Source organism: Callospermophilus lateralis, chromosome 18 (assembly GCF_048772815.1).
Source record: "Callospermophilus lateralis isolate mCalLat2 chromosome 18, mCalLat2.hap1, whole genome shotgun sequence".
Lineage (NCBI taxonomy): Eukaryota > Metazoa > Chordata > Mammalia > Rodentia > Sciuridae > Callospermophilus > Callospermophilus lateralis.
Window position 1 is genome coordinate 55,339,498 of NC_135322.1, and position 11,630 is coordinate 55,351,127.

At 38.8% G+C, this 11,630-nt stretch overlaps 1 protein-coding gene across 1 annotated transcript in view; it reads right to left on the minus strand.

Moving 5' to 3' along the window:
* The window catches only part of Fa2h (fatty acid 2-hydroxylase), a 50,808-nt gene extending 48,628 nt beyond the window's left edge, over positions 1 to 2,180 (minus strand). Inside the window, exon 1 of the mRNA XM_076838690.1 lies at positions 1,859 to 2,180. Coding sequence (XP_076694805.1) covers positions 1,859 to 2,128 — 270 coding nt within the window. The 5' untranslated portion in view covers positions 2,129 to 2,180. The remainder of the gene's footprint in view (positions 1 to 1,858) is intronic.
* Positions 2,181 to 11,630: the final 9,450 nt, after the last annotated feature.

The following is an 11,630-nucleotide window of genomic DNA, read 5'->3' on the forward strand; positions in this document are numbered from 1 at the left end:
GATTAAATTGGGCTCCCACTTCAGAATGTCAAATCCAGGCATTTTATCTTTTGAAGTCTCCCAAATTTGTACCCATCCCCCCATCACAGCCCCTGCAGTACAAGTCATACAGTAGCTTTCTGTCTGGTCTCCTCACAGACACTTGGGCTCCCTCCTTTCCTTCTTGGCACTACAGTGAGGTTACTCATCCAAAGATGCAAATCTGACCATGCCACACCCCTGCTTGAATCCCTTCCCTGACTTCCAATTCTTCTATCGTCAAACCCCAAATTCTGAGCACAACTTATTGGCTCTATGTGAGCTGGTCTCTGCTGATCTCTGGCCTCCTTCCACAACCTTCTCCTTGCCCACCAGTCTCTGGTCATGCAGGTTTTATTTCTGTCCCTTTCTCTTGAGAGCCTTTGCACATGCTGTTCCCTCTGTCTGGAATGTTCTTCCCAGCACCTGCCTGGCTAAGCCTCACCCATCAGTTAGCTCTCCACGTAAATGTTGCTTTCTCAAGACAGCTTTCTCTGAATCCCTCCCCTCAAGATCTATACTTGATAACACCATGTAATTAAATAATTATCATGTGATTAGTATGCCCCCCACACCAGCTGATTTATCCTATGAAGGCAGGAACCATATTCTTTTTGTTAATTGGTACCCACCTGTACCTAGCACAGTGCTGTTAACCCATTAAGAAACCAAGTAAGTTACTGAACAAATGCTGAAGAATTAGGCAAGATGGCCCAAAAGGAGCTACCCAGAATAGTGAGTGGCAAAGATATGAAAGCAAGAGCTAGCAGTGGGGAACAACTGTTGGTTTATATACAAGCATGATAGCCCCAGTGTCAACAGTCCTACCGCCGGTCTTGGAGAACAAGGAATCGGCTCACTTCTGACTTGAGTCCACCTGGAGCCCTGTGGATAGGGATTGTGTGCCTTGCCTGCCAATCCTTAGGATGGAGACAAGGTTGATTTTGCAATCAGATGCACTTGGCTTTTCCACTAACTAAATGTTTGACTTTACACATGTAGTAGTCTCTCTGAGCCTGCTTCCACATCCTAAAATGGGGATAACCAAACATACCCGGATCCATTAAAGGTTTAAATATCACAATGAGCCCGCATTCATTATACAGCAGTGTGCAGCTTAGAACACAGCCTGGGTCCAAAGTGCTAATCCCTTTTCCTCAGCAAAACTGGCAGATGCCTTTCATTTCACTCTTCCACACCCACACCATCGTGCAAGATAAGAAATAAAGGGACTTCTGAGGAGTTGGAAGACACTGTCCACACAAAACACTGTGGGGACCTCTCCAACCACCCAGGGAAGCTCTGGTGCAAGACTAGCCTTCCTCCACCCCAGGAAATGCAAGTTAGTTTGCAGAGCTTTGGGATGTGTGTCTCTTTGAAGCAGGAATGGGGTGGTATGGGAGGGGAGAACAGATGAGCCTTGAAACCTATAATTCAAACAAAAACTAGAGGAGTTGCAAAGACAGAGAGGCTGATAAGGGAAAAGGAAGGAAAGACTGGAGTTGTTGGGGCTGGAGACAGAAACAGGGATCCAAGTTGTCAGAGTTGGATCTGCAGAAGGAACAAGTTGGAAGGATCAGGTAACTCGGGAGGTGGACGAATTTGAGGATGGAGGCGGGTTGAGTAGGTAAGGCTGGGAAGGAACAGCAAGCTCTTGGTGAAAGGAAGGAGGGCAGTGACCTGTTACCTGGAGAGAAGAGAGGGAAAGCAGAGGGAGGGGAGGGCGGGGGCTGTCACCTTGCGTCCTCCTAGAGGGCAGGTGCTCTGGACTCGCCCTCAAATGGAGAGCTGGGGGAGGGGTGGGAGAGGAGAGAAGGGTGTGACTCCAGTCTGGCAGTACCTGCAGGTCCCCTCGCAGCTCGCCCACGTAGAACTGCTCCAGCCAGCGGCGTGCGTTGTCCGAGTGTCTGTGCGGTGGTCCGTCCAAGTCGGCGCTGATGTCCTGACCCGCCCGCGATCGCAGCAGCTGCTCGCCCCCAGGATGGTGCCGCACGAAGCCGGTGAGGTCGTAGAGGCGGGCCCCGCGGCGGACCCAGCAGGCACCGGCCGCCAGGCGCCGCTGGACCTCGGCGGGTGAGAAGGAGGCGGCGGGGGGCGGAGCGGGGACCATGGCTGGAGACCGGAGCTCGCCGCTTGAAGTCCGGGCGTCTGCTCGGCGGCCGCCCAGCGCGCCTCTAACATCCCGGGAGCCCAGCGGCCGCAACGGGCCCGCCGCCACCGCACCTGCTCATTTGCATGCCGCGCTCCCATTGGCCACTTCGCGGGACGGGGCTGGAGCTCGGACGGGCCCCCTCCCCATTGGCCCTCAGGAAGACCCGGCGCGACCCGAGTGGGGCGGGCCGAGCGCTGAGCGCTGCCCGCCAGGTGGCCCTGAGCAGGTAGAGGGCGTGCCGGCCAGGTGTGTCCGGTCACAGGAGGAGGGCGGGCGAAGCGAGCAGAGTGGGTGGCTGTCCCGGAGGGCAGTCGAACACCCTCTGTGGCTTAATCGCCGCTGGAATAAGTAACTCTTCTGCTGCAGCTGCAAGGGAGAAATTGACACTATTGGGTCCCCTGGCTCTTTGAGTTGCCAAAGAGGGAGAAGCAGGGCGGGCGTCTAGGGTAAGGCAGGTGGGACACTTGCCTTAGGTGCAAAATCGAAGGCGTCACCCTCAGTAATCACAATATATAAATATTTTATTTTTTATTATTATTTTTTTTTTTGGTATCGGGAATTGAACCCAGGGGCCCTTAACCACTGAGCCACATCCCCAGCCCTTTTAAAATATTTTATTAGAGTCAGAGTCTCGCTGAGTTGCTTAGGGCCTGGCTAAGTTGCTGAAGCTGGCTTTGAACTTGTGATTCTCCTGCCTCAGCCTCCCTGGCAGCTGGGATTACAGGTGTGCGCCACCACGCCCAGTTAATATTTTAATGTAATATTTAAAAGAATTATATCGTTGCACAGTCTGAATGTACTTAATGATACTGAATTGTACACTTGAAATGACTGAAATGAGGGTGAACTGGACACTTTTTTTGTGGAACCAAGGGCAGTCTATAATGAAGCAGGGTTGTGAAAGTGCAAGGCTGGATCACGTTTTTATTTTGAAGTTTGCCTATTTTGTTCATTGTGAATTTTTGTCTGTATTACTTTTGAATTCTTCAAATGCTACATTAAAATATTACTTGTCTTGAAACTGAATTTTTTGGCATGCTCTTAAATTTTGCACCAAAGGTCAGTGCCTCATTCCCTCACTCTAGTTGTGGTCCCTGGAAGAGAACTCTGAAGAATAAATAATACTGTCTTGGTTATTAAAAAGTTTGTGGGGTAAAGGCTGCGGGTTGTGTTGAGGGACAGGGCTGAGTGTGTTCATCACAATTTGTTTAGGATAGGACACAACAGCACACAACTTTACTTGCCTAGCAATGGAGAATCCCCTTGAAATCATGATTGGTAATCAAAGACTTCTGTTTCTGAGGGCTGCCCCATCCTGCTGTCCTTTGCCCTTCTCAGGAAAAGGTATTTCAAGATTGTTTCTGTTTGTGCCCTATCGGGGCCAGTGGTGTGTGGGAAGCTGGCTCCCATGCCTCAGGGGCCACCCCAACAATAGAAGTGCCAAAGTTGGAGTAGCTGTTCTTTCCCTGTCTCCCTTCCAGACCTCTCCTGACTCAGCCTCAGGGAGTAGGCAAGAGTCCTACTGAGTTTATGAATCTACTATGAAACAGCCACCCATCAGGGCTAGAGGCATTTCATCACTTTGCTTTCTCAAATAGTAAATACATAGTCACCCTCATTCCACTTCCACACCTACTCTATTCCAAATACTCTGCATGTGCCAGAGTAGCCAAGCAACACTCATAGGTGGACTCAGGTACTTCTGGCCAACAGTATCTGTGGGACACCCCCTTTAGGTTTCTTATTATTGCCTTAAACTGTCATTGTCTGAAATTGAACAAACAAGCTATTCATCTATTCAGAATTTTAACTCTCACATTTTTTGCCCTAATAATTCCACTTCTAGAAATTTGATCTTGTAGATATACTGTATCAAGGTTATGAATAATACTATTAATAATACTATTATTTGTTGACTAGAAACAGACCAAATATCCATTGTTATGAGAACCTATTAAATTCATTATGATATATTTAGACCATGAATTGCCAATTAGAAAGAATGAGATAGATCTATCTGTTCTGATTTGGAACAATCTCTAGGACATTGTAATAGAATACAACAAGAATACTGTGTATAACATGCTAAGGATTAGTTTGGTGTTTTAATTATTCTCTTAAAATATTTTGTACTTAAACAAAAGAGTATATGTAAGTTTTAAAGCACAAATAGCATAATTAACTCCTTTGAATCTGCCTCTCCACCCAAGAGCTGTTACCAAAAACTTGTATCTACTTCCATACTCCAAACTTTCCCTCTCTGCCTCCTGTTTACCAAAAGGTGATGACTGTCCTGACTTCTGTACTTATCTTTCCTTTATTTTTAATTTTTAATATTTTTATCACATCTATGTATATGCCTATGGAAAATATTGCTTAGATCAGCTTGGTTTTAAGTTTTATGAAAATCATTTTTATTGAATGTTTTAACTTTATGTGGCCTTGAATGTTTCACTCAATATTATTTAAAATTCATGCATGTTGTTGAGGGTCACCACAATCCATCAAAATTGATGGATATTCATTTGATATTCCACTATGTGAATTTATTTGTTCACTTTCCTTTTCTTCTTAACAGAAATTTGAGTTGCTTGTTTCTTTACTTGTGATTTTTAAAAATAGTTTTTAATTGTTGGTGGACATTTATTTATTTATTTATTTATTTATTTATTTATTTATGGTGCTGAGAATCGAACCTAGTGCCTCACACATGCTAGACAAGTGTTCTTCCCCTGAGCTACAACCCTGGCCCTCTTCATTTCTTTCTTTTTCTTTTTTCTTTTTTTTTTTTTTTTAAAGAGAGAGAGAGGTAGAGAGAGAGAGAATTTTTAATATTTATTTTTCAGTTATCGGCGGGCACAACATCTTTGTTTGTATGTGGTGCTGAGGATCGAACCCGGGCTGCACGCATGCCAGGTGAGCGTGCCACCGCTTGAGCCACATCCCCAGCCCCCCTCTTCATTTCTATTACAAACATTCTTGGGCGTATATCTAGGAGTGCAATTGCTATGAGTGTTCAAATTTACAAGATAACATAAATTAACTTCTGAATGGCTATACTAATTTTAAATCCCTGTGAAAGATGTATGAAAATCTCTGGCCCTAAAAAATTGACAACAAGATTAATATGTCTACTCTATCACTGATATTTAACATTGTACTAGAGGTTCTAGCCAGTTATATAAGAAAAGCAAAAGAAAAGGCCTAAAGAGCAGTAATAAAGGAGTAAAACTCTACTTGCAGATAACAGAATTGCTTACGTTGAAAATCTCAGCAAAGAGGGGGGCTGGGGTTGTGGCTCTGTGGTAGAGTGCTCACCTAGTACATGAGAGGCCCTGGGTCCGATCCTCAGTACCACATAAAAACAAATAAACAAAATAAAGGCATTGTGTCTGAATACAACTAAAAAATAAATATTAAGGAAAAAAAAAAAAGAAAATCTCAGCAAAGAAACTAGACCTGACAATGAATTTAGAAATTCCACAGAATCCAAGGTCAAAATATAAAACTCAATAGTATTTAAATTATATAGCTGCAAATAAATAGAAAATATTTTAAAATTTTATTTATAATAGTGCCCCAAAATAAAATGTATGAGAATAAATTTGACAAAAAACCTAAAACTTTAACTAAAAGCTACAAAAGTGCTACCAAGAAAAATGAAAGAATCTATAAATAAATTAAATATGTAGCCAAGCCCAGTGCCACTCACCTGTAATCTCAGCTGCTCCAGAGATCGAGACAGAAGGATCAAGAGTTCAAAGCCAGCCTCAGCAACTTAGAGAGGCTAAGTTGCTGGGACATTAAACAACTCTGTGAGATCCTGTCTCTAAATAAAATTTTTAAAAAAAGGATGTGGCTCAGTGGTTAAGTGCCCCTGGGTTCAATTCCCAGTACCAAAAGGCGAAAAATTAAATACATGGATATAACAAGTTACAAAGTTCATGGATTACTACCTCAATATTTTTTTAAATATTTATTTATTTATTTATTGTTTTCGGTGGATACAACATCTTTGTTTGTATGTGGTACTGAGGATTGAACCCGGGCCGCACACATGCCAGGTGAGCGCGCTACCACTTGAGCCACATCCCCAGCCCACTACCTCAATATTTGATCCCAATTCTCCTCCAAATGATCTGAAGGTTCAACACCATCCCAATCATAATTCCACTGTATTTTAAAAATATGTTTTTGTAGTTGTAGATAGACACAATACCTTTATTTATTTATTGTATGTGGTGCTGGGGATCAAACCCAGTGCCTCATACTTGTGAGGCAAGCGCTTTGCCACTGAGCCATAATCCCAGCCCTCCACTGCATTTTAAAAAAATTTTTTTAAATTTATTTTAATCAGTTATCCATGACAGTAGAATGCATTTATGACTTTGATATATCATATATAGATGGGATATAATTTCTCATTTTTCTGAGTGTACATGTTGCAGAATCATATTGGTCATGCAGTCACATATATACATACAGTAATAATGTCTGTTTCATTCTACTATTTTTCCTATCCCCACATCCCCTCCCCTTCCCTCCCATCACTTCCCTCTACCTAATCTAAGGTAATGCTATCCTTCCCTAGTGCCTCCCGCCTTATTGTGAATTAGCATCTGCGTATTAGAGAAAACATTCGGCCTTTGATTTTGTGGGATTGGCTTATTTTGCTCAACATGACATTCTCCAACTCCAGCCATTTATTGGCAAATGCCATAATTTCACTCTTCTTTAAAGCTGAGTAATATTCCATTTGAGTATATATACCACATTTTCTTTATCCATTCATCTATTGAGGGACACCTAGGTTGGTCCCATAGTCTAGCTATTGTGAATTGAGCTGCTATAAACATTGATGTGACTGCGTCACTATAGTATGCTGATTTTAAATCCTTTGGGTATAAACCAAGGAGTGGGATAGCTGGGTCAAATGGTACCTCCACTGTATTTTTAAAAGAAATTGATAACTTGATTCTAAAGTTTATATTGCAATGTGATGGTTCTAGAATAGCCAAAGCAAGCTTGAGAAAGAACAAAATTTTTAAATTTATACTTCATGACTCACAAGTTACATATTCAAGATAATGTGGTACCCACATAAAAACCAAGAGATTGATGGAACAAAATAGAGCACAAATATACTCAAAGTTTAGGTTCATTTTGTTCTTTCATCAAATTATAATTTATATTTAATAAATGTTGGCCTTTTTAGTATAAATTTATATGAGGTTTGAATATCTTCTATACCCTTCTAAGTCAGGTTTCTCCTTTTGCAATACCATGTTGTTTTTGTTATTGTAGCTTTATCGTTTTGTTTGTTTGTTTGTTTGTTTGTTTTAGTCTTGGGTCTAGAATCCAGGGCCTTGCACATGCTGGGCAGCTTCTACCATTACACTAGATCCCTACCCCCTATAATAAGTCTTGAATCTGGTAAGTCTACAACCCTCACCCTATTCTCCTTTAAGAGTGTCTTGGTTTATGTCTGGATTTTTCTTTTTCCCTTTATGTCTTATAATGATTTTTTTCCTGCTTTATGTTGATTTTGTGTGTTATATTCCTTTACCAGCTTTATTTTGGTTAACATGAACCTAGTATATTTTAGTCCATGTTTTAACTTTTCATTTTGTTTTTTGAGATGGGGATCTTGCTATGTTGTCCAGGCCGACCTCAATTTGCCATCCTCCTGCCTCAGCCTCCTGAGTAGTCAGGATTACAGGTGTATATCACTGTGCCCACCTTTTTTTATGCTTTTGCTTTTAATCTTTTTATAAACATATGTTTAGAAACATCTACTGTAATCAGTGATTCATTGGATTTGTTAAAAGTTTTCACTGACAGTCTTTGTCTTTTAATTTGGATATTTAGTATATTTACATTTTATGTAATTACTAATATCTTTTTAAAAATATTTATTTTTTTAGTTGTAGTTGGACACAATACCTTTATTTTATTTATTTTTCGAACCCAGGGCCTCACACATGCTAGGCGAGCGCTCTATCACTGAGCCACAACCCCAGCCCTAATATCTTTTTATCTAACATTTTTATTTGGGACATTTCATTTGTTCCTCTTGCTTTAAAAATTTTTTCTCTATTTTTTCTTACTTCTCCAAAATGGATTATTTTCTAACTTGATTTTTTTCTTTACCTAGAGTGAAAAGTTATACATGTTCTATTTTAATGTTTTAGTTATTATTACAATATGTATATTAACTTATCATTTCTAACTTTATGATGAATATTTCATTAAATTTGTGGAATTCCAGTTAATTTTTTTTTTTTACAAGAGTACTGTGTAGGTGGTGTTGTGTACTTATTTAGAAGGTACACAATGTCTGGTTGTCTCTTAGTGATCTCAAGATTATTTAGTGGATTCTGGTGTTACTGACCTAGTTCATTCACTATTTTTAAATTATTATTTTTTATTTGTAGATGGACACAATACCTTTATTTTATTCTTATGTGGAGGATCAAACCCAGTGCCCTCCACATGCGAGGCAGGCTCTCCACCACTGAGCTACAATCCCAGCATCCACTTATCAGATGGAACATTTGGACTTTGGTTTTTTGGGATTGGCTTACTTTGATTGGCATGATATTCTCCAATTCCATCAATTTACCTACAAATGCCATAATTTTATTTTAAAGAGAAATATTTTAAAGGTAGTTGGGGACACATTACATACTGAAGAACAAAGAAGAATGACAACAGATTTCTCATAAAAAACAATGTGAGCTAGAAAAAAAGTGAAGCAACATCTTTTTTGTTTGTTTGCTTGTTTTTCGTTTTATCACCAAGCTAAATCCCCAAGCCCTTTTTATTTTTTATTTTGAGGCAGGGTCCTGCTAGTTTTCCAAGGCTGGTCTTGAACTTGCCATCCTCCGCCTCAGCTTCCTGAGTCACTGGGATTACAGGTGTGGGCACCATGCCCAGCATGGAACAACATCTTTAGCATACTAAAAAATAAAGCTTCTTAACCTAAATTCTACACTCAGTGAGATATCTTTAAGAACAAAATGAGGGAAATAAAGTTTTTTTTTTCCAGACATAAAAATTGAAAGAATACATTTAAAGCAGACCTACGCCAGAAGAAACGTTAAATGAAGTTCTTCAGACAGAAGAAAAATAATGCCAGATGGCAATAACAGCCTATTTAAAGAAATGAAGAACATCAGAGATGACAACTATTTGGGAAAATAGAAAATAATTTTTTTATCATTATTTAAGTATCTTTTAAAGAAAATTGCTCATTTAAATAAAAGCAATAAAATGTATTTTGAGGATTATAGCACATTTGTAGGTAACATCTATGACAAAATGAATGTTATAAAGGCAGGAAGATGAAAAATAGACATGTTGTGTGAAGTTTCTAATACCACTTGAAGGCAGAGAGTTAAATACGTATTCTATAAACCTTAAGGCAGCCACTAAATAACAAAACAAAGAGTTACAGCTAACAAGGTAACAAATGAGATAAATGAAGGTTTAGAAAACACTCAACCCCAACAAGTCAGAAATGTAACAAAAAGAGGCACAACAACTAAATGGGGCAAATAGAAAACGAAGAACACAGGAAACATTAAACCTATCAATAATCACATTAAATGTAAGTCTGGTTTCCAGATGAGGTTTTAAAAAAGACCCAACTATACGCTACCTACAAGAAATCCACTTTAAATGTGATAAGGAATAAGTTCAAAGTAAAAGGATGAAAGAAGATATATTATACAAACACTAAAGACAAGTAAACTAGGGTTCCAATATCTCTATAAAGCAAAATAGATTTCAGAGCAAAGAGACTTACCAGAATACCTAAGGTATAATAATACTTATTAGATATATAATAGACTAATTAAATATTTAATTCATCAAGAAGTGGTGCATGCCTATAATCCTAGCTAGTTTGGAGGCTCAGGTGGGAAGATCATGGGTTTGAGGACAGAGTGGGCAATGTAGCAAGATCCTGCCAAAAAGAAAGAGGTGGGGGGGAGGTTCTAACAATCCTAAACTTTACAAAAATGTGGTAAGATACACATAACAAAGTTTACCATCTTAAATATTTTTAACTACAGCTCAATAGTGTTAAATAAATTCACAACCTTCAGTACCTATTTCTTCTTGCAAAATGGAAACTCTATGTTTATTAAACAATTCCCCATGTCCTCTTCCCCTGGTCTCTGGAAAATACCATTTTACTTTTTGTTTATAAATTTACTCTAGATACTTCATATATATGGAACCACATTTGTCCCTCTTTATCTGGATTATTCTACCAAGTATAATGTTTCTAAGGTATATCATGTTGTAATGTATGTTAAAATTTCACTCTTTTTAAGACTGAAAAATATTGCATTGTATGGATATGACAAATTATGTCTATTCACTCATCTCTGTTGATGAACATTTGAGTTAGTCCTTCCTTTTGACTGTTGTGAATAATGCTGCTATTAACTTGGCTATAAACCATACTAAACTTTTATATCCACAACAATAGAGTTTCAAAACACAGGAAGAAAAAGTTGATAAAACTTCAAGGAGAAAGAGACAAATCTAATTACAGTGAGAGACTTCAGCACCCCCTCTCAGTAACTGGTACCATAAGTAGATTAAAAAAATCTGTGAGGGTATAAAAGCCTTTAACAATATTACAAAACAACTTGCTATAATTGATATTCATAGGATACTCCTGAAACAACAGCAAATTACACATATTTTTAAAGTTTTTACAAGATGTTTGCCAAGACAAACCATATTCTGGTCCATAAAGAAAGTTTCAATGGATTTAAAAGGATTTGAGTAATATAAAGAATGTTCTCTGACCACAATGGAATTAAATGAGAAAATAATACTAGGAAAAAAAATATCTGAAAAGAGCCAAATATTCCAAAACTGAAAGACATGCTTGTTAATACATGATGGGTTAAAATAAATCAAAAGGAAAATTACAGGGCTGGGTTTGTGGCTCAGCGGTGGAGTGCTCGCCTTGCATGTGTGAGGCCCTGGGTTTGATCCTCAGCACCACATAAAAATAAATAAAGAAAATAAATATATTGTGCCCAACTAAAAAATAAATATTTTTTTAAAAAGGAAAGTTACAAAGTATTTTAACTGGATGAAAATGAAAATAACTTATTAAAAATATGCTAGCTGCAACTGAAGCAGAACTTAGAAGTTTATAGCACCAGACAGCCATATTAGAAAACATTAACATTCTCAAATCAACAACCTCAGCTTCCACTTTTGAAAAGTAGAAAAAGAAGAGCAAATTAAACCCAAAGTAAAGAAGAAAAGAAATATTGGCAATAAGGGCAGAAATCAATGAAATAAAAACAAATTTTAAAGTTGAGATAATGAAACCAAAGTTAATTCTTTGGGAAGATCATTAAAATTGGCAAATCTCAAGATAGACCAATAGGAAAAAAGAGATGACATAAGTTATCAATATCAAGAATGGGAG